Raw genomic sequence first — 25,718 nt, forward strand, 5'->3', positions numbered from 1 at the left:
AGCCTTTAGCCTCCTCCCAGGCACCCAGCTTAACAGAAAGCTGCTAATTGTCGGTGGGGCGGCCCGCCCCCTGGTGCCAGCAGTCTGGCTCCCCAGTGGGGCAGGGATGCAGATCAGCATGAGAAAGGCTTGAGCTGCAGCAGGACAGCGGCTGCCTCCCACCTGAGCCCGCCCCCAGCCCCTCCTGGCCCGGGGCTGCCCTTCACCTTCAGCGGGGCCGGGCCCCGGAGCAGCAGCGCCCGGGCCATGTCCCGGCCGTCGGGAGAGGCAGCCTCGGGGCAGGCGGCGCAGAGGCGGGGGCTGCCCGACCTCCGCGGGGACGCACCCCAGGCTTGTGCCCGGAGAGGGGACCCCGGCGCTGGGATGGAGCGGGTCCGGGCGAGGAGCCCCGGGACCCGGCAGGACGGCGAAGAAGAAGAAGCGCTACAGCCGGCACCGCAAGCCTCCTACACCTACCTGGCCATGATCGCCCTGGTGATCCAGGCCTCGCTCCGGGGAAGCTGAGCTGTCCCAGGTCGGGCAGGCAGGGACCCAGGAGTCCTGCCTTGATTTTCCCCTGTGGTGGTCCGGTCCCACGGGCTTCGGGGCCGGGGGGGGGGGACTATGGGACCGTCTAGTCTGACTCCTGCATCTCCCAGGCCATGCGCATCTCCAGGTCCCCTGCTCCGGTCCCCGCCCCTCTCGCCCCTCGGAGAGCCGGGGCCCAGAGCCAGGGGGTGGGGGCTGCTGGGCTCCCTTGGTACAGAGCCTCCCCCCCGCCTTGCACGGCGGGGCAGGCCCAGGATCAATTGGTGGGCGAGGGGATGCGCGGCACCGCCCACCCCCCCCGGGTCCGCAGCCCTGCTCCGGTCCCCCGCCCCCTCGGCGCCCCTCGGAGAGCCGGGCAGCCCAGAGCCAGGGGGTGGGGGGGCGCTGGGCTCCCTTTGGGACAGAGCGTCCCCCCCCGCCTTGCACGGCGCTGGGGCAGCCCCAGGATCAATGGTGGGCGAGGGGGATGCCCGGGGCACCGCCCCCCCCCCCCGAGGGGGATGCCCGGGGCACTGCCCCCCCCGAGCCCGCAGCCCTGCTCCGGTCCCCCGCTCCCCCGGCGCCCATCGGAGAGCCGGGCAGCCCAGAGCCGGGGGGTGAGGGGACGCTGGGCTCCCTTTGGTACAGGGCCTCCCCCCCCGCGCCTTGCACGGCTCTGGGGCAACCCCAGGATCAATGGTGGGTGAGGGGGATGCCCGGGGCACTGCCCCCCCCCCCAGGCCCGCAGCCCTGCTCTGGGACCGAGCTGGGCACGATCGGGGACGGGGACAGGCGACAGCCCCCCGTGGGGGGAGGTTTGGCTCCATTCAGCCCGCGCCTACTGTATATGGTGTAAATAAGCCGCGGGTCAGGGGTCGGCCGGGGAAGGAGATTAGGAGCAGCGGGGAGCAGGATTCCTCGGGGGTCAGGTGACCTGGGAGTTTGCACAGACACGGGGGGATTAGCACGTTGGGATGCGGAGCTCGCCCGACCCCCAGGCCAGGGGCTAAGGGGTCACAATGGCTTTAGCGCTGCCTGGGCCAGCGTCGGGCCGAGCTGCCGGCAGCCAGCGGCTGTTTAAAGCCCAGAAGCTCAGAGCACTTTACAAACACGGAGTACAACGCCAGTCAGTATCACAGCCTGGGGAAACTGAGGCTCGGGGCTGGTCCGAGGTCCCCCAGCCAGTGGGAACAGAATCCAGGTGCCTGGTTCCAAGTGCTCTGCTCTAGCCACTAGACCCCACTGCACTCACCCTAAGGGACCCTCTTCCCCCCTTGGGCATTTGCCCCCAGCTAGCGGTGCTTGCACATACGGCGGGGCCACCTGGGAGGGGGCGGGGCCTGGACGAGTCAGCCAATCAGCTCCACCTAGATCAGCTCTGCATGGGGGAGGGGGGAAGGGTTAGGGACCAGATTGTACCCACATGCTCAGCTCTGCTGGGACCCTTTCATTGCTTGGTGCCCCAGCTGCCTTGCCCCATGGGCCCCAGAGCAGTGTGGGTGCTGCAAGGGTTAATAGTGGGGAGTGGGGGCTTTGAGATCCAGGGGGCAGGTGCTGTGGGGGAGGAGGTATCAGAACAGCATGTGGGAGGGAGTGGCTCCCAGCTTCTCTGGAATGGCAGGCAGAGCCGGGGGAGACTCTCCCTGGAGCCCAGTGTGGGCTCTATGGGTTTGGGGGCTGCTGCCAACGTGTGGCCTGGCCCTGGGGTGCTGTTCCGGCCAGTGTCTGCCCTGGAAGCCAGCAGGAGGCATCAGGTAGTCCCCAACAGCCTGCCACATTGAGTAATCCCAGCCCCCCACTCAGGTTCCCGGGTCCTGCAGGGGCTTCTGTGCTTGTGCAGCTCAGGCCCTCTGCCAGGGCAGGGACGGGAGATGGGCATTACCAGCCCTGCTCCCACGTAACCTACGCTCCCCGTGCTGTGGGCTCCCTGGGAGCAGGTGGGCGAGCTGAGCTCACACAGAAGAAGGGCGGGTTAGGGAGGAGGCCCTGGGGACAGCTGTGCACCCAGGGGCAGAACAGACCTGGGGGTGCCCTAGCACCAGCCTTTACCACCTTGTGGGAAAGAGAAGCTCTCTCTCTGAGGCCTATTCAGTCCTTGGCCCCTGCTGAGGGCTAGTTAGTGCTGGTTAGGGGGTGGCTGTGCAGTGCGTCCCCTGGCCTGCTTGGAACGGGGATGCGCCCCTCCACATTCAGGTCTCAAACACACGCCACCCAATGACCAGAGTCACGATCCAGCAGGAGCCAGACAGGACCAACACACTAGTATCCTCGAAGGGATTCAACCCTCTTCTCTGCACCATGCCCTGTGCCCCAGCCTTGCTTCCTGACAGGCTACAATGCCTCCTTAAAGATGCAGGCAGCTGCAATCTGCTCCAGTCCATGACCATCAGGGCCTGACAGTTCCCTGCCTGGCACCTTGTACCCTCAGTCTCACCTGTGCTGGAGGAATGCGGGGGGCTGGGGAGAGAGAGAGAGATAATGTGTCACCAGCCTGCTTTGTACAGGTCTGAAAGATGACACAAGAAAACTCTGAATGATAACTGGGAATTATTTAAGAACACTTTGTCAGATGCCCAAAAAAGCCATAATCAAGGAAGACTGTATTGATTAAAACACTGACCTGGTTCAGAGGAGAAGTGAAGGCAGCTATATAAAATTAAAAAATAATGTATAACAAATGGAAGAAAGGGGAAGTTGATAGTAATGAATATAAATGAGAGGTTAGGAATTGTAGAAAATTGATAAGGGAGGCAAAGAAACACAAGGATGCATCTAAGGCCAGCAGAGTTAAGAACAATAAGGAGTAGTTTTCGAAGTGTATTAGGAATAAAAAGAATCCTCACAATAGTATTGGTCCAGTACTAGCTGGAAATGTAGAATTATTAATCATAATGCAGAAAAGGCAGAAGAGTTCAAGAAATAATTGTTCCGTATATGGGGGAAAAAACCTAGATGATGGCATCTCATCATATGATGATGATAACACTCCATTCATTCCATTAGTCTCTCAGGAGGATGATAAACAGCAGCTACTAATGTTAGATATTTTTAAATCAGCTGGTCTGGATAACTTACATCCAAGAGTTTTAAAAGAACTGGCTTGACCATCAATGTTGATTTTCAATAAATCTTGGTACAATGGAGAGGTTCCAGAAGATTGAAAGAAACCTAACGTTGTGGGGGTGATGGTGGATAATCAGCAGAATGTGAGCTCCCAGTGTGACACTGTGGTCAAAAGAATGAATGGGATCCTTGGACGCAGAAACAGGGAAATCTCGAGGGGGGGCAGAGAGGTTGTTTCACCTGCGTGTGGCCCTGGTGCGAGCGCTGCTGGAGTCCGGGGCCCAGTTCTGGGGCCACAGTTCAAGAAGAATGGAGATAAATTGGAGAGGGGTCAGAGAGGAGATATGGGAGTGATTCCACGATTAGAAAACCTGCCTTGTAGGGATACATTCTAGGAGCTCGATCTATTTAGCTTAACAAAGAGAAGGTTAAGGGGTGGCTTGATCCCCGTATCTACACGGGGAGCACACATTGAATAATGGGCTGCGTTTCTAACAGCTCTGCTCTGGGAAGGACTTGGGGGAGCCTCTGGCCCGTGCTGCACAGGGGGTCAGCGTGGATGGTCACACTGGTCACGTCTGGCCTTTGAATCTAGGACTCTGAGCCAGCCGAGTGCCAGATGCAGCCCCCAGCACTCAGTGAGTTGCGCACATGACCCCAGGAGGGAGGAGACAGGAGCCTCCCCAATTTGTGCCACTGCAATCTGAGGTGCCCACCTGGCTCCCTGTTCCCTGTGTGGCACAAGTGCTGTGTCCCACACGGGTCCCAGTGAGGTGGCACCAAAGCCAGCAGCCCTGCAGTCCAGGCTGGGACAGCCTGAGGCATGTTGAACGGAGCAGTCTCACTCCGCCCATGGCCAGGGGCTCTCACCGCCTGTCTCTGGTTTCAGATCATCCAGGAGATCGGCGCCCTCTTTCCCTTCTTCACGGCGGGCTACCAGGGCTGGAAGGACTCCATCCGCCATAACCTGTCCTCCAACCGCTGCTTCTCCAAGGTGAGCGCAGGGGTGAAATGAAGGGAATGGGGCAGGGCTGGGGGAGAGAACAGCCTCTGGAGATACAATGTGTTGAGGGGGGGGCTGGGTCCCAGAGTAGGGGGATGGGATGGGGGGCTGGGGGAGTAAGGAGCCAGCTTTGAGGGTAGGTGATGGACTGTCAGACCCCAGGACAGGGCTTATGGGGCTGGGGGAGAGCCCATGGCTAAGGATGAGGCAGTGGGGGGGCAGAGTCAACCTGGCAGGGGCGCTAGGCTCTGAGGAGCGAATCGGTCAGGCCTGACACAAAGGGAAGCTCTTTCCCGACTTCCCAAACTCCTGGGGTTGGGGTTGGGGCCTCTCGACACTCAGGGTTGCTCCGTGGCTCCCCTGAAGACCGATCCCTGCACTGTGCCCATCTCGCTTTCTCCCCGGCAGCTGCTGAAGGATCCTGCGAAGCCCAAGGCCAAAGGGAATTTCTGGACGGTGGACGTGAGCCAGATCCCCCCGGACGCCCTGAAGCTGCAGAACACGGCTATCTCTCGGCAGGAGGCGGCCTCCTTCGCCAGCGACCTGGCCCCCTTCATCCTGCATGGCTGGCCCTACGGCTGCCAGGGGCCACAGCACCAGCCGCAGGGCACCAGGGCCCCCTCCACCAACGCCAACTCCGACAACGAGGAGAGCGGCTACCAGCTCAGTGAGGCGGCGAGGCCGAGCAGCTCCTTCACCATTGACTCCCTCCTCAGTGACTTCCAGGAGGTGGGTCTGTCCGGGAAGCCCCGGGAGGCCGGGGGCCAGCCCCAGCCCATACAGCCCCCACCTAGCCAGCCAGTGGGAGACACCCTTCCCATCAGCATGGACCTGTGGGGCCCAGTCCCCATCTTCCGCGTCTCCTCCGGGCCCCCGTCGCTGCCCTGGCGACCCCTGGGCACTCTGGCTGCACCGCGGTCTTTCTCCTCCTCCTCCAGCAGCATCTCCACCCTCAGCTCCTTGTCCTCCGATGAGAAGGAACCCGGCAGCCGGCGGTCAAAGCAGGTGCGAGACTCCCGCACTCCGGCCAAGCGCCCCCGGCTACTGGCCGCCCGCGAGAGCAGCAGTTCCAGCTCAGACTCCGATGGCTCTGGAGGCTGCACCCCTGCTCCGTCGCCCACGTTGGTCCCCGAGCCATGCTGGGAGCAACTCCCCACCTCCTACACCAAGTGCGTGGCCCCCAACGTTGTGGCTCCTCCAAGCGGCCCCCCATTCTTTGCCTTCCCCTCCGTGCCGGGCCTGCCTTACTACAGCTACAGACCCCCCAGCTACGTCAGCCCAGTGTACTGGGACCTGAGGCCGGGCCCCTCGGTGTCCCCCAGGCAGCAGGGCCCACAACTGCCCAGCCTCTCAGTGGACCTGGACCACACGGTGCAGGGCATGCCCCCCAACAAGAGAGTGTATGACGTGTGGGTGAGCCATCCAGGGGACATCGTGCACCCAGCATTGTACAGCCAGGGCCCCGTGCCCGGCAGCATGGCCCTGACCCGCTACGACTCCCTGTGATGGGCTCCAGCAGGGGGGGCCAGGCAGCCCCGTGGCCTCTCGACAGGCGTGTCTCTTCAGGAGCCTGTGCCAGGACAGACAGGCCCCTGCAGGCCCAACAGCGTCCCTCGAAACCGGGACCAGCAGGCGGAGCTGTGTGTGGGTATGCAGTGGTGTGGACCCTGGAGACTACAAATCCCAGCATGCAATCCTCCATGCAGAGCTGAGTGTCCAGGGCGGGGGCACCTCTCTTCCTACGGAGCCAGCTGGCAGCAAGCAGGGCATCCCGACGGGTTGTTCTGCTCTGCAGGAAGAAGACACGGATGCCATCGACTCTGGTCCTTACCCAGCGGGGAACCATCTCCGCTGCCTTTACTTACCTACCTGGACTGCTGCCATTGGGCCTCTCCGGCTGGGATGTGGGGAGTTCCTGCAGGACTCTCTCTGCTCCCCCTTCTCCTGAGCTGCCTCCTGGCAGGACAGGATCCATTGCGGACACTGCTGTGGTGTCCCACTGACAGCTGTCCTAGGGTAGGGGTGGGCAAACTTTTTGCCTTGAGGGCACATTGGGGTTGCAAAACTATATGGAGGGCTGGGTAGGGAAGGCTGTGCCTCCCCAAACAGCCTGTCCTCTGCCCCCTATCTACCCCCTCCCACTTCCCGCCTCCTGACTGCCCCCCCTCAGAACCCCTGACCCATCCAACCTCCGCTGCTCCTTGTTCCCTGACCGTCCCTGCCCAGGACCCCCCTCCCCTAACCACCCCCTGGACCCCACCCCCCTGCCCAGTTCCCCTGACTGCTCTGACCCCTAATCCGCACCCCCGCCCTTGTCAGCCCGGGGCCCCATGCCTATCCAACCCCCCAGACCACGCCCCAGAATCTCCGCCCCCATCCAACCACCCCCTGCTCCCTGTCCCCTGACTGTCCCCAGAGACTCTCTGGCCCCCTTACCATGCCACTCAGAGCAGCATGTCTGGGAGCCGTGCCACCCAGCTGGAGCCAGACACGCTGCCGCGCTGCTCAGCAGGAGCGCGCAACCCTGCCGCCCAGAGCGCTGCCTGCACAGTGGCGTGGCAGAGGGGCTGGGGGTAGCCTCCCTGGCCAGGAGCTCGGGGGCCAAGCAGGACGGTCCCATGGGCCAGATGTGGCCCATAGGCTGTAGTTTGCCCACCTCTGTCCTAGGGTGAACACACAAGGCCATGCTGCTCCCAAGCTGGGCAGGGTTGGGCTGGAGAGACCACGAAGCCCAGAGAGGACTGAGTAGAACTCAGGCAGGACCCTCCACTCCCTTCCACATCTCGTCTGCACATATGTGGCCACGCTCCAGGGGACAGCGGCTGCTCCAGGCCAGTGGCTCCTGGAAGGAGCCTAATCCAGGCACCCAGCTTCAGCCGGCTCCAACTGGGCAGAGCTGGGGGACATGGAAATCTGAATGCAGATCTGGATTCCTAGCAGGACAAACCATCCGGCCACGTGACAGCACAAACGCTGGGCCTGCCTCTGGAAGTTTTCTGTTCACCCCAGAATCTGCAGACAGAGTCGCAGCTCTCAGACGGGGGCAGCTTCGTGACTTTCTACAATGCTGGGGTACCCTCCCCAAAGCAGCCCACCAGGCATCTGACAGCAGCTTCACCAGGACACGGGCAACACAACCACAGGCTACTCGCAAGGCACAATTACCACCAAGGCAAGACGGGACCAGTGTGACCATCCCGTGTGACCGCCTGTGTAACACAAGCCAGAGTCCTGCCCCTAAATCATTCCTAGGGTAGAGCTGTTGGGGAAAAAAACAATCTTGATTTAAAAATTGCCAGTGATAGAGAATCCCCCAGGACCCTGGGGAAATTGTTCCAGTGGTTAATTACACTCACCATTAAAAACGTTACACCTCATTTTCTTTCCAGCCTGGCTCTGTCCAGCTTCAACCTCCGGCCACTGGATCATGTTAGACCTTCCTCTGCTCGATCAAAAAGCCTGTTACTAAAGATTTGTTCCCCACGCAGGTACTCCTAGAACGATCAGGTCACCCCTCCACCTGCTCTTTGTTAAGGTAAAGAGATTACGCTCCCGGAGTCTATTCCCCGTAGGCAGGTTTTCTAACCCTTCCATCATTCTCTGCCTCTTCTCTGCCCCCTCTCCAATTTATCAACATCCTTTTTGTATTGTGGGCACCAGCACTGGACCCAGGACTCCAGCAGCGGTCGCACCAGTGCCACATGCAGAGGGAAAATAACTTCTGCTCTTACTCAAACTTACAATGTATACTCCCGGAGTCCCATTAGGCTGTTTCGCCACAGCATCGCACTGGGAGGTCATGTTTAGCTGCTTATCCACCCCCACCGCCAAATCTGATTCAGCGTCACTGCTTCCCAGGGGAGTCCCCCACCCTGTACCTATGGCCAGCAGTCTTCGCTCCTAGATTTCTGACTTTACATTTGGCCATATTGAAACACATATTGTTTGCTTGCACTCAGCTTACCAAGTGATCCAGATCACTTGTATCAGTGACCGGGTCCTCTTCGTTAGTTATCACTCTCCCAATTATGTGTCACCTGCAAAATGTATTGGTGATGCTTACATGTTCTCTGGCAGGTCACTGATAAAAATGTTCAATAGCGTAAGGCCAAGAACTGATCCCTGTGGGATCCCACTAGAAACACATCCACTCAATGGTGATTCTCCTCTAGAATTACATTTTGAGACTAGTCAGTCAGCTTTTGTGCCGTAGTGATTTTGATTAAAAACTAGAAAAATACAAAATACCAGGAGATACCAAGTCAAACACTTCACAGAGCTCTGGTACATCAGAACTGTTACCGTTATTAACCAAACCTGCCATCTCATCTAAAAGACACTGAATGAGTTTGACAGGATCTGTTTTCCATAAGCCCATGTGGACTGGCATTTCATTCATTATATCTCCCTCCTTTCATTCTCTATTAACGGCATCCCTGTTAACAAAGCTAATGGAGAGCTCCCTCTCCCTCTGCCAGCAGCAGTAGCAAGTCTCTTATCCCCGCTGTGAGTCCAGTCACTAGAGGACATCATCCTTCACAGCCAACAATGTTACATATCTTAGGGGGGAGTCTCCTTTTGAGTCAGTGTCCAGCATTTTTAAGAACCCTTTTATCTAAGTAGGAAGCCACGTTCTGGTCCCAGGTGCCCCAGGAAACGCAGCACGTGTATCTTAAAGTGAATCTGGCCCATGCTTTTTACTCTTTAATGTTTTTCTGCAGCAATTTGCCTCCTTTCCTCCTCTTTGTTCAAATCCCCTCTTGAAAAGCAGCACTGGCCGAATGATTCCTACCTGCGGCACAGCTTTTCTCTTCCTTTCCATTTACAAACTGGCCGGCCAGGTAGCACGAGGCCAACTGCAAAGAGATGCACATAGGCAGGAATAATCTGAGTCCCTCATTTCTGTCTTGGGTGCTTTTATGGTCCCCATCACGGTGTCTGAGCACTTCCCGATCTGTAATGTGTTTAGCCTCACAACTCCCCTGGGACGCAGGGCAGAGTTGTTATCCATTTTATGGGTGGGAAACTGAGGCTCAGAGAATAAGTCACATGGGGGGGGGGTGTCCTGTGGTAGAACAGTGACTTGAAGCCAGGTCTCCCAAAGCCTCGGCTGCTGCTCTAACCACTGGGCCATCTGCTGAATGTGCAGCAGAGTGCAAACCCACAGTGTCCGGAGAGAGAGGGAAAATCAGATGATGCCCTTCTCTCCATTCAGACTGGGCGTACTGGCCAGGGTAACCAGCCTTTGGAACAAGCTACTAAGGCTCGTGGGGGATTCGCTGTCATTCACAATATTTAAATCAAGACGGGCTGGTTTTCTAAAGACCTGCGCTGGTTCAGGCAGGGAGTTAATTCCGGGGAATGGGCTGGTCAGATGAGATGATCACAGTGGTCTCGTCTGGCCTAGGGAGCGCTACCTACCATAATGAAGGGAAGAGAGGAGGTAGATCAGGCTCTGCTCTTCCCTCCCCTTGTCCTCCTGCAGGACCTGGGGGGATGGTCAATTAATTTAAAAGGCAAAAAATGCATCACCAATTAGAGGAAATGCTGCTTTACCCCCCGCACTGTTGGCCTGTGGAGCCCACTGCTCTGGGGATCGCTGAGGCCAAGAGTTTAGCAGGCTTCCGCCGAGGGCCGAACACGCGTGTGGGTGAGAACATCCCCCAGGGTTCCATATGCCAGGCACCCACTGGGGTCCAGCGGGGGCAGCCCCCGTGGAGAGGGTATTCCATAACCACCCACTGGGAGGGTCTTGAACTGTCCCCGGATGAGCTGATGGTGGCCCCGGCGGGCGGGATGCTGGATTAGATGGACCATTGGCAGAGCCCGTGAGAACAGCCCTACATGCCTTAGACACTTGTTGCAAGGATTTGATTGGAGATTTGAGCTGCGGGGGTGGGTGGTGATTGGATGCCTGGCTCACATGGCATGTTGCTGCGAGCCCCTGGGTGCGAGTTCGAAATTCACCTCTGGCATGGACTGTCCCAAGCCCACAGCTTCCCCACCTGCTCCCACCAGCCGTGGCACGCGTTGCACCGGCTGCAGACAGCAAACAGGAGCGCAGGACAGAAGCAGGCGGAGGAAGTTCGGGGTTTCTGCTAGAGAAAGTGTGGCCAGAGTAGCTGCCCAGGGACTCTCCCAGGCCTACCAAAAACATGGGGCTTGGGCCAGATCTGCATCTGGAGTCAGTAGAGCTTGGAACTGCCCCACCAGCCCTGCCCATCTCATTAACCTCTGGTCTCCTGCACGTCTCTGAAAGAAACCCAAACCCTTCTCCTCCCCGAGGTCTCCAGGATCCATCTGTGTCTGACCTGTCTGGGCTCCTCCATGACTGTATCTTCGTCTGGGTCTAGTCCCACACACGGCACCCTGCCTGCACGTCAGTAATAAAGTCCTACGATGTATTCGTCCCTGGTTAATCGGCTGCAGGTCTGCGCGTAGCCCCCGGGGGGGAGTTCTGGGTGTCAGACTGGGAGGGGTTGGGGTATCAGAGACAAAGGGGGTGTCACAGATAAGGCCTGAAGTCACAGGCTTATACCAAGCTAGGAGCTGGGTGACAGCAATGGGACCACTCAAGCAATGAGCTGAAGGGATCAGCAGCTGGCCCAGGATGAGCTGCAGCGCTGGGGGAGGCCGTTTGGCCTCATCACGGTAACTGAAATTATCTTTGAACAAGTCCCAGAATGTTCCTCTCACTCGTGAGGAAGTTCATGCCCCCGGTACAATTCTGAGAGCCCATCCCTATGGGTCTATGTCAGAGCCCACTTCCAAGGGATCCACTGAATTGTCAGAACAATGTGGAACACCCTCAATTAAAACACAAGCCTATGTGAACCAGAGTCTGACAGGTATCTGTGTAAGTGCAGAGAGCGTCACTCGGCATAACAAACAGCAACCTGTAATACAAGGCTATAATTCCCTTTAAACTGCCATCACTATGTTTCAGAGTTAACGGGAGAGCAGAATTCCAGACTGCCTGCAGCCATCACTGCACCGGTTACAGCTGACAGTTGAAGGGGTTTCTTTGTTAAATACAAACCAGGAGGGCTAGAAACTGACTTTTCAGAGCTAGGGCTTAGAATCTGCTGCCCCATTGCGCACTGGGCGTGGGTTTGGCAGCAAGTCTCATAGCTGTGGGATAGGCAGGTGCGCAAGTCCCACTGCCCAGGTCTGAGCTAGCCTGGAGCTCTGCCACCCACCAGGAGCGTCCACCTGGGGATTAAACCTCAGCACACCATTCAGCCCCCCATCCCCGGGAAGCAGCAGGGCTCTTCCCTAGGCCTTGTTCAGTGAGCTCCCCTCCCATGTGCTCGTTCACTGAACTAGGGAGGGGGAGCAGAGCCGGGAGGCTGGTGAGATCCAGCGACAGGGGGCGGTCTCAGCTGCTCACTGGACACAGAGGAGCGTCCTGGACCCCCACCCAAAAGAAGCCACGCCCACACGGTCAGCCATATTTCACGTTTGCCCCCTCCCCTGGCAAACCAAACCAACCGCCCCAGAACAGACCCACCCCAGCCCCATCTTCCCAGGACACCAGGCAACCTGCGCTGCCTCCAGGCAATCTGTGCCATCTGCCCCCGGCCCTTGCTCGGTTCACCTCTGCTCCCCCTCTGCCTGACTTGGTGCACAACTGGGACCTGCTCCTCTGCATCCACCTCCTCTCCTCTTCCAGGAGTCCCTGCCCCAGGGGAGGAGCCAGCTGGGGTCTATCCCAACCTAGCCCCTGCCTCTGAACCCCACCAGGCCAGAGGTCTGGCATGAGTGGGTCCAACCGGGCAGGAGCTTGGGGGAAGGGCAGGAACCCAGACGACTTGGCCATTGGGCATGTGGGCTAACGGGCCAGCGATGCTCATGCCACTTGCTGCATGTAACTGGGGGCGGGGGGGGTGTGGGCCTGCAACACTGCCCCCTGGTGGTTATTATGGACCTACCTGTGCATGGCCTCAGCTTGCCGCCGCTGGAAGAAATCAGCAACCTCAATTCTAGCTCTGGGGGGCGCCCTTCTCCCTCCTGCCCTCCCCCCCTCCCCTCCTGCCTCCGGACACCACCAGACCCTTCTCGCTCCCTCCGCCCCATCGTCCCGCTCAGCCCCTCATTGCCCTCCCAGTCCCAGCACTAGGGAACCAAGCCAACGTTTGCTGCATGGTACAAAACCCCAGCCCGGCTCCGGGGGGGCAGGGAGCCCTGCCCCAGTCACCTGCAGGGGGCACTGCTTGATATGCCCCCCTCTCGTACTGCCCTAACCCTAACGTCCCACAAGGCTCTGCTGGTGCCCCTCTCCCCCTGCCACTACTCCAGCCCTCTGCTCTCCCACTACCCATCTCAGCCCCCCAGCCCAGCCTGCAGCCCCCCCACTACTCCAGCCTCTGCTCTCCCACTACCCATCTCAGCCCCCTAGCCCAGCCTGCATCCCCCCCACTACACCAGCCCTCTGCTCTCCCACTACCCATCTCGGCCCCCCCACTACTCCAGCCCTCTGCTCTCCCACTACCCATCTCAGCCCCCCCACTACTCCAGCCCTCTGCTCTCCCACTACCCATCTCAGCCCCCCAGCCCAGCCTGCAGCCCCCCCACTACGCCAGCCCTCTGCTCTCCCACTACCCATCTCAGCCCCACCACTACTCCAGCCTCTGCTCTCCCACTACCCATCTCAGCCCCCCAGCCCAGCCTGCAGCCCCCTGCTGCTCTAGTCCTGGCCCTCTCGTGGGCAGGGGCTGACGCCTGTGCCCAGCAGGAGGGTGTTTTGTACTGAGACCCCCAAATTCACCTCGCATGTGGAGATGTGAGTCGAGGGCGCAGCCAGGCTCTGCGGCAGACGTGGGGGGGCTGCAGGCAGGGCCAGGGAGCCGGGGTCATGCCAGGAGCAGGGAGCAATGAACAGATGGTGCTAAGGGCCCGTGAACTGTCACAAAGCGGCTCAGCATCAAATGCTCCACAATAAAAGGTGAGAGGAGCTTGCGTGGCCCTGCCCCAGGGGCTGCCATTCAGCCCCCCTTCCTCTTCCCCTTCCCCAAAGCCCAGCCCCCGGGAGCCAGGTTGGACCAGACTGGTGCAGGGGAGCTGCTGGGTTGGCACTATGGGCTTCAACAGGACTGGGGTGGGGGGGTGAGTCTGACCAGGGGGATGTACCCACGGGAAGCTGGGGTCCCACAGTCCCGTGCAGCAATGCTCCCCGCAGGCCCAAGCCAAACACTCCCCACCCCAGCCACCAGCCGGGGCCTGAGCCCGGGCCTGCCCTGCACCAGCCCAGCCGCTAACCCAGGCCATAATTTGAGGCCTAACCCAGGGCTACACTGCAAAGAAACCTCCTCTCCTCCCAGCATCTCGGAGCCTGATTCGGGCTCGCAAGGCTCGGGCTGCAGGGGCTAAACCGAGCAATGCCCACACGTTCCCTCCCCCTCGCCGGGTCTCAGAGCCCAGCTTTGGGCCCACGCTGAGCGGCTGCACTGCTGCTCTCACCCCACAGCACTCAGAGCCTGGGCGCCCGCCACAGGCTGGTCTTTGCAGGGTAGCCAGGCCCTCGGGGCAGCCAGGCTGCAGCCCTGGGCGCCTGAGAGTTCGGGAACAGATGGAGCTGAGCGAGGAGACTCCGGCCTGAGGAGCAGACCAGGTCTCTGCTGCTGGACGGGCTGGAGGATTTAAGGGAGAGTCGGGAAGCGGCCGTGGGAGGGTGAGCAAGCCGCGTAGTGTGCAGGGCGAGTATTTGACTTGGTCCCCACCCCCCAGGATCTGTTAATTTCCAATCCGGTGAGCTGGTCCATCCCTACGCACCTTCTGGTGCCCTGATGGTGCCACTTCTTCCCAGCAGCCGGCACCATTCAGGACCGCAACCCTAGCCAGGCACCGAGCCAGGCCTGGTCCCCTGGCCCTGCACCGAGCCAGCACGTACCTCCAGTTCTCTGCTCCGCAGGAGCTGTGGGACCAGGCCAGATACACGTATTCACCTGTGTCTGCAGGAGGGACGGGCGAGGTCAGGTGAGGGCCACCTCACCTGTCTGGGCTGACACTGCCTGAGCCTCAACCTCCCAGTGGAGGGTCGGACACAGCCCCGGGTGGTCTGCTGGCAGGGGCGGAGATTGGGGGGGCACTGGGGCGTCCCCCCCTAAGGCTGCATTTTGCTTTCCCCCGCAGCCCTGGCCCTTCAGCGCAGCCCCAGGGCCCACACCCCAGCCACTGGCCCTGCCAGGCAGAGCCTGTGCACAGAGCATGTGTAGGGGGAGTTTGGGGGCAGGGGCTGGAAGAGAGGGATTTTTCAGGAGGTGGTAGGGGTCAGGGGAGCAGCAGAGGCGCAGCTGGAAGGTTTCCTCCTCCCTACCTCAGCAGCTGGCTTGCAGGCGGTGGGACAGGGGTTGCTATTTCACAATGTGGAGTATCGGGGACCCAGCACCCCCCACTGAACTGTTCCCTTCCCCCCTCCCATTTCCGCTATCTATGCTTGAGCCCCTGCCCCATTGCAGGCTGCGCCTGGTACCCTCCCCAGCCAGCCATCCCTCGCCAGGGTGGGGCATAAAGCTGCCAGCGGCAGCATCCTCAGCCTGTCCCCACCACCGGCCTTACTCAGCCATTTTGCCACCTGGGGGCTCCCCTGCCCCATTCCCCCCCGAACTCAGGGTCCCCCTCACAACATGGCTATCCCACCCCTTCCGAAACACCCTTAACTCTTCATACACCACAGCCCACCTGAGCCCCTCCACACATACACACCCTCGTAAGCAATCTATCATCAGCATCCTCCATCTTGGACCAAAGTGGTCTCCGGGTCGCCCCTCTCACCCCTCTGCCCCAGGGCCAGCTGGGGCTCTCTGGGGCTGAACCCCTGCTCTGACTGGGGTAACGGGTTCTGTCCCCTTTCTCTGCCCCCTGCCCCTGCTCTCCCCAGCTGGAGGGGGCACTCTCTGGCTGTATGGCAGACCCAGGACTGAGTGGAATATGCCCTGCCTGCCACTGGTGACGAGCAACACCAAGGGACCTCACTCAGCTCCCCCCCCACCAGCATCCCTGTGGGGCAGAGGCCAGGGGACCTTGCTAATGGTAAGTGTAGGGGGGCGCATGAGCCTTTGGCTCAATTTGGGGAGTAAGGTCAAGGCTTTTGGCTCTGCAAATGAAGGGGTGCCAGGCACCAATGGGCAGGAGGGGTGGCATCTGCCCTCAGACAGAAAGAAGCACCCATGAGTCCTGGCCCCTGCTGGTACACCGAGTTTCTCTAATACTGAGAATGTTCCCCAGGGAGTGTGAAGGGTGGGCTGCAGCTGGGAAAACGCCTGGGACCCCTCATCTAGGCCAGGCCCCACTGGCCTCAGGAAGCCCTGCCAAGCAGCCAGACTCTCTGGAGGGTTTCCAATCAGCAAAAGCTCCCCTCTCCGATCCACATGGCAGTGGCGGCTGCTCTGGGAGCTGTGTGGATAGGAACATCAAGGGAGCTAATGGCTCCCCTCAGGGCAGGACAGGCTAGCAGAGCCGGGCCCTGTGCTGTGGGGCTGGGGGCACAATGCGCTCTGGACCTTGCCCCTGTCTGTCTAGCCAGGAGGTGCTTCTATGGCCCTCAATCCCTAACCATGGCTGACTGGTTACCCCAGCCCTGGGGGGTGTCCCCCAACTCTGCCAATGCCCCATAATCCTGACCTACAGCCCCCTGCTACCCCAGCCCTGGGCTCCCCCCAGCTCTGCCAGTGCCCCTCAATCCTGACCCGCAGTCCCCCGCTGCCCCAGCCTTGGGCTCCCCCCAGCTCTGCCAATGTCCCTCAGTCCTGACCCACAGCCCCCTGCTCCCCCCAGCTCTGCCAGTGCCCCTCAATCCCGACCCGCAGTCCCCCGCTACCCCAGCCCTGGGCTCCCCCCAGCTCTGCCAGTGCCCCTCAATCCCGACCTGCAGTCCCCCGCTACCCCAGCCCTGGGCTCCCCCCAACTCTGGCAGTGCCCCATAATCCCGACCTGCAGTCCCCCGCTACCCCAGCCCTGGGCTCCCCCCAACTCTGGCAGTGCCCCATAATCCCGACCTGCAGTCCCCCGCTACCCCAGCCCTGGGCTCCCCCCAGGTCTGCCAGTGCCCCATAATCCTGACCTACAGCCCTTTGCTACCCCAGCCTTGGGCTCCCCCCAACTCTGCCAATGTCCCTCAGTCCTGACCCACAGCCCCCTGCTCCCCCCAGCTCTGCCAGTGCCCCTCAATCCCGACCTGCAGTCCCCTGCTACCCCAGCCCTGGGCTCCCCCCAACTCTGCCAATGTCCCTCAGTCCTGACCCACAGCCCCCTGCTACCCCAGCCCTGGGTTCCCTGCAGCTCTGCCAACGCCCCTCAATCCCAACCATAGCCCCCTGCTGTTCCAGCCCTGAGCCCCCCACAGCCCTCGCTCTGCTGCTGCTCCCCAATCCCGACCCACAGCCCCCTGCTGCCCCCGCTGTTCCATCTGACTGTGAATCGTGACCTCTTGGTGACCTCCCCGGTGCCAGGGATCCCCGGTGCAATCAGCACCAATATGAGCAGCCCTGTGAGTGCAGGCACTTTACATAATCCTCCCAGAGTTAGCACAACAAGGGGCTGGGGCTGGCGGGTGAGGGGAGCAAACTGGGCCAAGGGAAATCCAGGGGGTATCTCGGGCGACATGGCCCACCAGGGAGGGGGGTCAGAGTGAGGCTCGGTTCCCCAAGGGAAGGTGGGAGCCTGGGGAAACCACTTCTGGGGAGGGTCCTGCCTGTCCTCACGGGCTTTGCCACTTGAGATTCTTGCCGCGGAGCCAACAGACGTGAGGGGCAGACCCGGCCCTGCCCAGACCCTGCCTGAGAGCAGGGTGAGCAGCCAGCTCCAGCCCCATGCCTCAGCCCTGGAAGCACAGAGCTCACCCTGGGGGGACTCCAAACACTCCCCCCCCCCGAGGGCTGCAGGCTCTGAGCTGGGGGCGTCTCACCCCAGGAATGCTGCACCACCCCAAGGGGAGAAATAGCTGAATTTAAAGGGTTAACCCTTTCACTGCTGATTGCTGGAGCAGAAACACCTAGGCCCTAGGAGCAGATATTCCACTCCTGCTGCCAACCTCCTCCCAGCTCGGGATTCTCCTGGGAGACAGTGAGCTGCCAGCTGAGGACCTGGGGATCACCAACGCCAGGATCCACATGGGGAAGGGCGGGGGAGCTCATAACATGAGACTCTAGCTCAGTGGTTCCCAATCTGTGGCCCGTGGGCCCGCTCGAGGCCCAATCGACACAAAGCTGCGGCCCGGGTGACACCCTCAGGGCCATACAGCAAGTACGGGATGCAGCCCACCTAGCACATAGGTGGCCCACAATGGTAACTAGGCTGAGAACCGCTGCCTAGCTAATCGGTGATGGACATGCCCAAAGCCAGCCTGCAAAGGTTTGTGTGGGGGACGTCTCCCTGCCCTGGCTATGAATCACCCCCTAAGCAGGGCGAGGCCTGGTCACTGCCTGGATGGGAGACCTCCAAAGAGAGGGTGCATCCCACCTCGAGCAGGGAGGGTGGGGGCAAGCGAGCAGGGCTGAAAGGCATGGGAACGTGCCCTCCTGCTGAATCCCAGGCAAAGGGCCAGCCCCCTCCCTGAATTACAGCAGCGCCATCCCCCAGGAGTGCAGAAATCACAAAATTGGCTTAAAAACCACGAGATCTTCAAAGCCAAACACCCAGCCTCCGGGTTCCAAGCCGTTAGGGCTCATGCGAGCTGCAGGGCCCAAGCCTTGGAAGCAGCAGGCTCTCTCGCCCCCATGTCCTCCCATCCAGACCCCATGGGGAGAAGAGGGTGGGAGGGTTTTATGCTTCTGGCTTCATTGGGCACGTGCCAGTCAATGTCCAGTGGCATCAGAAAAGCCTTGCTGGCAGCTTCAGAGTCCTGCACATCTCCATGGCCCAGTGCCCAAATGCATCCCCGGGCAGGAGACGGGAACAGCAGGGCTGGGATAAGATCCCAAAGGGTAGAAATAGCTCCTTCGGGTCCCTGCCAGGGCCCAAGCTCAGGACTGTGCCCTGCAGGCCCTTCAGTGATGGGGCTTCCCCTAGGACGGGGAGTGGGAGGATGGGTGGCCCAGTGGTTAGGTGCTAAACTAGGTTCCTCTTGGTTTCTGACTGCTTTGGCTGCCATCCCTACCCTGGGGGTAACAGAACTGCCCCAGCCTGCGGGGAGGCAAAATCTCTCTTGTGATGGCCAGGCAGCTGTGTGAGCAGCCACAGAGACTCCAGTCAGTGCCCCACAGGGCCTGGACGACTCCTTGGGCGTGGGTCTTGCTATTCAGCCTGCTTGAGTTGATGACATTCAGTGAGGATGAATACAAAGTGCTCCACTTAGGAAGGAACAATCAGTTGCTACACACACTGGGAAATGACTGCCTAGGAAGGAGCACTGTGGAAAGTGGGGAGGGCATGGGGGGCATAGCGGATCACAAGCTAAATGTGAGTCAACAATGTAACAGTGTTGCAAAAGAGGGAAAGAGAGAGAACATCATTCTGGGCTGTATTAGCAGGAGTGTCCTCAGCAAGTCATTCTGCTCTGCACCGCGCTGATACAGCCTCAGCATGTGTATTGTGTCCAGTTCTGGGTGCCACATTTCAGGAAAGATGTGGACAAATTCGAAAGTCCAGAGAAGAGCAACAAAAATGATGAAAGGTCTAGAAACCCTGAGCTATGAGGGCAGATTGAAAAAACTGGGTTTGTTTAGCCTGGAGACAGGAAGACTGAGAGGGGACATGAGAACAGTTTTCAAGTACATAAAAGGTTGGTACAAGGAGCAGAGAACGATTGACTTCGTTAACCTCTGAGGACAGGGCCGGAAGCAATGGGCTTAAATTGCAGCAAGGGAGGGTTAGGTTGGACATTAGGGAAAAAATTCCTACCTGTCAGGGTGGTGAAGCACTGGAATAAACTGCCCAGGGAGGCTGTGGAAGCTCCATCCTTGGAGATGTTTAAGAGCAGGTTGGACAAACCCCTGTGGCTGGGCTAGACAATACTCAGTCCTGCCAGGGAGGTCCCTTCCAGCCTTACCAAGCTATGATTCTTCCTGCCCTCACCCCAGCTCATGGCTCCTAGGCCCCCCACCCAACACCCTAAGGTAGCCAGGCCAAGCCCTGCCCTGTCACTGTACCAGGCCTCGCTCTGCCCAGGGGAATCTCAGCTCATCTGCGGCTGCTTGTCACCCCAGTGCTCAATAGGAAGGCAGTGCCCCAGGACGGCAGGTGCCCCCCTGCCAGGCGAGGTCACCCCAGAGCCAGGCAGGGCAGGTGGCTCTGGCCAGGAGCTGGCTGGGGGTGGCTCCCCCCCAGCAGCGCTGTCTCAGGGCCCACTGAGCTAGGCTGCACCGTGAGCTGTGGGGGGAGGCGGGGGCCACTTCTCACCTCAATCAACCCAGGGCCGCCACCTCCCGCCTCCTCCCAAGCGCCGGGCCAGCGCCCAGCCCCTTGCCCTGGGCCGCGCCCAGCCGGGCTGGCTCCAGCGGGGGCCGCGCCGCCCATCAGCATGACAAAGGCGGCGATGGCCCCTGATGCGCCCACCGGAGAGCTCCCAACAGCCGCCGCTGGCGCCGGACCTTCCCCGTCACACGCCCCGGGCGCCTGGCCGGGACGGACGGACCCGCGCCCCGCCGGCTACCCCGCGCCATGGAGCAGACGCCGCCGAAGAAGAAGCGCTACAGCCGGCACCGCAAGCCACCCTACACCTACCTGGCCATGATCGCCCTGGTGATCCAGGCCTCGCCCGGCAGGAAGCTGAAGCTGTCCCAGGTACGGGCCCCCCTGCCCGGGCAGCGCAGCGCGCAACTCGCCAAGGCCCGGATCGGGGCCCCCCGCCCTGAACCAGTGACCCGCAACCCCAGGCTACACTTCCCCCCGTGGGGCTCGGGAGCTGAGGGGCGGGGACCCCTGAACTCCCTGCAGGGGGCCCAGTTTAGGGTCACCTGCCCCGGGGTCAGCTCCGCTCTGTTTCTTGCCGTCTGCCTGCGCGCTGCGGGGAACTGGGGGGCATCGGGTGGTTATGGGGGGCGCTGGGGTGGAGTGACGGTGGCACGGCGGCGTCTCTGGTTGGGAGTGATGGGGCAGTGGCGGGGGGGGCGATCACTGCTTTGGGGAGGGGGTCGTTAGGGGGTCACTTGTTCGGGGGGTGGGGTCACTAGTTCAGGTTTGGGGACTGTTGCGGGTTCACAGGTTTGGGGTGGTTAGGGGAGAGGAGGGTCACTGGTTTGGAGTGGGGATGGGGTGGTTGGGGGGGTCACTGGTTTCAGGTGGGGATGTGGTGGTTGAGGGAGGGGGGTCACTGGTTTCGGGTGGGGATGGGGTGGTTGGGGGAGGGGTCACTGGTTTGTGATGGGGAGAGGGCTTGGGACGGTCACTAGTTTGGGGTGGTGAAGGTGGGGGGCACTGTTTGCAGGGGCGGCTCTAGGGATTTCGCTGCCCCAAGCACGGCAGGCAGGCTGCCTTCGGCGGCTTGCCTGCGGGAGGTGCCTGGTCCCGCGGCTTCGGCTTGGCGTGCTGGGGCCTGGAGCCGCCTCTGCTGGTTTGGGGTGGGGCAGTGGAAGTAGGGGGTTACTAGTCCAGGTTGGGGGATGGGGTTGGGTTCGGTGGTTCAGTGAAGGGGGTAACTGGTTCGGGGTGATGGAGGTGGGGGTCACAGGTATAGAGTGGGGGAGGAGGTTGGGAGGTCAGTGGTTTGGGGTGGTGAAGGTGGGGGTCACTGGTTTAAGGTGGGATTGGGGGAAAGGGGGGTCACTGGTTTGGGGTGGGGCAGTGGAAGTAGGGGGTTACTAGTCCAGCTTGGGGGATGGGCTTGGGTTCGGTGGTTCAGGGAGTGGGGTCACTAGTTCGGGGTGATGGAGGTGGGGGTCACGTATAGAATGTGGGAGGGGGCTGGGAGGTCAGTGGTTTGGGGTGGGGGTCACTGGTGTAGAGTGGGGGAGGGTTGGGAGGTCAGTGGTTTGGGGTGGGGGTCACAGGTTTGGAATGGTTCGGGGTGAGGAAATGGAAGTGGGGGTCACTGGTTCCGGGTGGGCAGGGGGAGGCCGTGGTTTGGGTGAGAAAGGATGGGGGGGGGTCACTGAATCGCTGGGTTGGGGTTGGGGTGCTGGGGGAAGAGATGAGGTCAGTGGTTTGGGTTGGGAGAGAGGCTTTGGGGGTCATTGGTTCGAAGTAGGGGTCGCTGGGAGTCACTGGTTCGGGTCCGGCAGGGGTGCGTGGGGGTCCCCCAGCAGGGCCCGGCGCCGGGCCCTGCTCCGCCCATGGCCAGGGGCTCTCACCGCCTGTCTCTGGTTTCAGATCATCCAGGAGATCGGCGCCCTCTTCCCCTTCTTCACGGCGGGCTACCAGGGCTGGAAAGACTCCATCCGCCACAACCTGTCCTCCAACCGCTGCTTCGCCAAGGTGAGCGGGGCCGGGATGCCAGAGACGCGGGGGGAGGCAGTCGGGACAGGCTGGCGGGGGGCTGATGGGATGGGGGGTGATGGGCTAGGGGGGCAGGCTGGCGGTGTTGGGGGGGCGGTTAACCGGCTATGGGGTGACAGGCTGGTGGGGGGCTGATGGGATATGGGGGGCGCAGGCTGGCGTGGGGTGATGGGATATGGGGTGACAGGCTGGCGGTGGGGGGGATGAGAGGACATGGGAAGCAGGCTGACTGGGGGAAGTGGGGAGGGGTTCAGGGGGTTCAGGGATGAGGGCATGCGGGGTAGGCTGGCAGTGGGGGGTGGTGATGGGGGACAGGCTGGCAGTGGGAGGTTAACAGGAAATGGGGGGGCAGATTGACGGGGAGGGCCTCTGGGGAGCTCTGTCCCTGGAGAACTCCCCCCTCCCACAGGCTGACAGTGGGGGGGCAGGTTGACGGGGGGGGTGTCTCTGTCCCTGGAGAATTCCCCCCTTCCCACAGCTGGTGGGGGGGTCTCTGACTCTGGGGAGCTCTGTCCCTGGAGAACTCCCCCATCCCACAGGCTGAGCCCATCTCACTCTCTCTCTGGCAGCTGCTGAAGGATCCCACAAAGCCCAAGGCCAAAGGGAATTTCTGGACGGTGGACGTGAGCCAGATCCCCCCCGACGCCCTCAAGCTGCAGAACACGGCTATCTCTCGGCAGGAGGCGGCCTCCTTCGCCAGCGACCTGGCCCCCTTCATCCTGCATGGGGAGCCTTACAGGGGGGGCCCCCAGCAGCTGCAGCCTGCAGCCACCGTGGACACGAGAGCTCCCGCTCCCGCCCCCGGGGCCAATCTAGAGACTCAGGCCCCACAGGCCAGGCCCCGGCTGGACACTTCCTTTTCCATCCAGTCCCTGCTGCAGAACCTGCACAAGGTGGACTTGAACGAGCAGCCTGGGGGCCAGGGACTGCCCAGGCCTGGGAGGAGCCAGGAGCCTTCTCCCTTCCTGCTTCCTTCCCCCCCTGCGCTGAGGGCCCCTGGCAGCCCCAGCTGCCCCTCCAGGGGCCCTGGCATCCCAAGGACTCTCTCCTCCTCTGCCTCGACACTGCCCTTGGATGAAAAGAGCCCAGGCAGCCCACAGGCCCCGGCTCTGGCCAAGCGCCCCCGGCTGCTCCACGCCTTCCCAAGCAGCAGCTCCGACTCTGAGGGCTCCATGTGCCGCACCCCACCGGTGTCCCCTGGGCCCCAGCTCCCCACTTCCTACGCCATGGGCCTGCCCCCGCTCATCCCCACTTGCTTTGCCTTTCCCCCCATCCCCGGGCTGCCCTACCTCAGCTGCTGCCCCACTGCCTATGTCAGCCCAGCGTACTGGGACCTCCTGCCTCAGCCCTCGCCGGCGCCCCTTCCCCCGCTGCTGGGCGTCCCCATGGACCTGGACGGCCCCTTCCCGGCCCTCCCCCCCAGCAAGGCCAGTCACAGCCATCACCAGGTGCCTCTGCCCTGGCACGCCCAGCAGCTGGTGCCGCCACAGTATGGGGGTTTCTGAGGAGCGTGGGGGCAGCTCCTGTCCGGCGCCGCTGCTGGGCCATGGCTGATGCTAAATGTGCAATAAAGGCCAAAATCAGGGGACGGGCAGCTCCCCATGGGCCCTGTCCTGGAGCCCAGCCTCTCCTGAGCCCCTGGCCTGCACCATGGAGCCGGCAGGCCCAGCGCGCAGCATGGCCTGGCCACTGGGCTCCGGTGGGAGCTGTGCGTGCTGGGGCGTGGCCAGGGCTGGAGGAAAGGCGGGGTGTCTCCCAGCAGCTGGGGCAGCCTGGGCTGGGCCTGTCCCAGTGGGAAGGTGAGCGGGTGGGGGTGGGGTTTGCGGGGGGGGGTATGTGTGTAAAGTGTGCGCACGCACAGCTATGAATAAAGGTGAATGGAGACTTGGCCGTGCTGCTCTGTGCGCTGACCCCATCACCTGCCCCTGCCCTACGCTGACCCACAGCCTGCTGCCCCCAGCCCCCTGAGCCTGTCCTGTTACACAACACACAAACACACACCCCCCCCCGCTGTGACTCCTCACTGTGGGGCGGGGGGGAATAGAAGCAAGGTGAGGGCAACCACAGGGAGCAGGGGGGGGGGCCTTCATAACCTGCCCCTTGCTGTGCTTGGCAGCCCCTCCCCTTTCTCCATGGGGTGGGGGGAACCCATGGCAGGAAATAGAGCCTAGCCTGTGAGAGGGTGTTTGGGGCTGGGCACCACTAACGGGCCAGGGATTCCCTGTGGGGATTGCAGAGGCTGGCCAGTGGAGGGGGATGCAGATGGGTAGCCTGTGACCCCCCCCCTGTCTGAGGGCGCAGGAGATAGGGTCCGGTGGGTGGATGCAGGGATGGAGATGGGCAGAGAAGAGGTGGGAGGAAGAGGGATGTCTCAGACCTGGGCCCCTCACCCTAATAAGGCAGTATTGAAAGCAGGTTGGGGTGCAAAGGTTCCTCTTTATTGCCCCTGCAAGCGTCCAGCAGGAATGGGGCTCAAGTAGCAGAAATAGAGCCTGGGGGCCCCATCCCTCCCCCAGCAGCCCCTCTGCCCCATTGGATGCAGACCTGGGGACGGCATGAAGGGCCTCTCCCAGCAGGCAGTGGGGCAGGAGCACTGGCTGGGAGTGGAGCAGCACTGGTGGGGGCGGGGGTGGGTGGCTCCTACTTTTTCCAGCAGGGGGTGCTGTGGAGGTGGCCAGCAGCATGGGCATGAGGATGCCTCCCTCCAGGCTATGGCACTAATTAACATCTGGCCCAGAGCTCAGGTTCAAGGAAAGGGGACGGGAAGAGGAGGGGAAGAGGATTCCTCCGTGATCTCCCCCCAAGTGAGTGGCCAGGGGGATGTAGGGCACATGTACCTGGCTTTGCATGTGCATTCAGACATGCAAGTGCAGAGGAGCATGCATGACTGTTCAAGGCAGCGGTTGCTCAGCAATTGTCAGGCGGTGCATGGGAGCACTGCTGTGGGGCAGGGGCAAGGCCCCCTATTCACCCATTCAGAGGGCAGGGCAACTGCTCCGTGTGCTTTACACACACACAGGGAGCATGCCCAGCCATTATGATAGGCCCTACAATAACAGTTGCAGGGTGGGAGCCCTTTGTCCCACACAGCCTTCCTCAGAGAGGAGAGACCCAGGACCCCCTCCCCTGGGCCAAGCCTTCATTCGCCCAGGGCAAGGGCTGCATGGGGGGCTGGGCGACCTGTACTACAGGGGTAATGGGGGGGACATCACCTAGTCACAATGGGCCCAGAGTGGCCCTGCTCAGGCATGTGCCTGGCCAAGCGACCCCCCCTTGCTGGAGCAAATCTCAGCCCAACCCCTCGCCCAGGGTGGGAAGTGTGAGCTGGGGACACCGCCGGGGTCCCTGCTGGTGGGCAGAGGGAACCAGCCTAGCATGGTCAGCCCAGGCCAGGCCTTTCCTTCTCTGCCCTGTTGCTGGGCTCGGGGGGTCAGGGCTCCACCTGCAGCCTGGTGTCTGGGACCAGACGCCCCCATGGGTGCGCTGGCTGTTGGAGGTGATTGCTCCCTCCCAGCTGACAGCCCCTGCCTACCCTGCCCTGGTGCCCCCTTGCTCTGCCATGGCTGGAGACAGGTGGGGTTGCTGCCTGCGTCTTGGGCTCAGGGACGGGCTCAGAGTTCGCTCTGGCCCCAGGAGTCAATCCTGCGGGAAGCCGGGCCCAGCTCCACCTTGCAGACGCGCTGGGCAAACTTCAGGGAACACATGGTCTCCCCCGCGTTCTTCTCCAGTAGCGAGATCTGTGGGGAGAGACGGCCGGAGTAAGGGGGCCTGGTTA

General features: G+C 61.5%; 3 protein-coding genes across 4 annotated transcripts in view; 2 read left to right on the forward strand and 1 right to left on the reverse strand.

The window, feature by feature from the left end:
• Positions 1-246: 246 nt before the first annotated feature.
• Positions 247-6,079, forward strand: LOC116825850 (forkhead box protein H1-like). The gene is given in 6 exon segments (XM_075061988.1): positions 247-358; positions 361-393; positions 396-443; positions 446-537; positions 4,460-4,564; positions 4,982-6,079. Coding segments are annotated over 6 exon segments (1,488 nt in total).
• Positions 6,080-20,055: 13,976 nt separating this feature from the next.
• Positions 20,056-23,448, forward strand: LOC116825847 (forkhead box protein H1). The gene is given in 4 exon segments (XM_032782144.2): positions 20,056-20,159; positions 20,161-20,293; positions 21,818-21,922; positions 22,513-23,448. Coding segments are annotated over 4 exon segments (1,278 nt in total).
• A 1,128-nt stretch (positions 23,449-24,576) lies between these two features.
• The window catches only part of KIFC2 (kinesin family member C2), a 30,873-nt gene continuing 29,731 nt past the window's right edge, over positions 24,577-25,718 (reverse strand). For both annotated transcript variants that reach the window (XM_032781947.2, XM_075063312.1), the window contains one exon: positions 24,577-25,680. In XM_032781947.2, coding sequence (XP_032637838.1) covers positions 25,555-25,680 — 126 coding nt within the window. In that variant the 3' untranslated portion in view covers positions 24,577-25,554. The remainder of the gene's footprint in view (positions 25,681-25,718) is intronic.

This window comes from Chelonoidis abingdonii, chromosome 2 (genome assembly GCF_003597395.2).
Source record: "Chelonoidis abingdonii isolate Lonesome George chromosome 2, CheloAbing_2.0, whole genome shotgun sequence".
Taxonomy (NCBI): domain Eukaryota; kingdom Metazoa; phylum Chordata; order Testudines; family Testudinidae; genus Chelonoidis; species Chelonoidis abingdonii.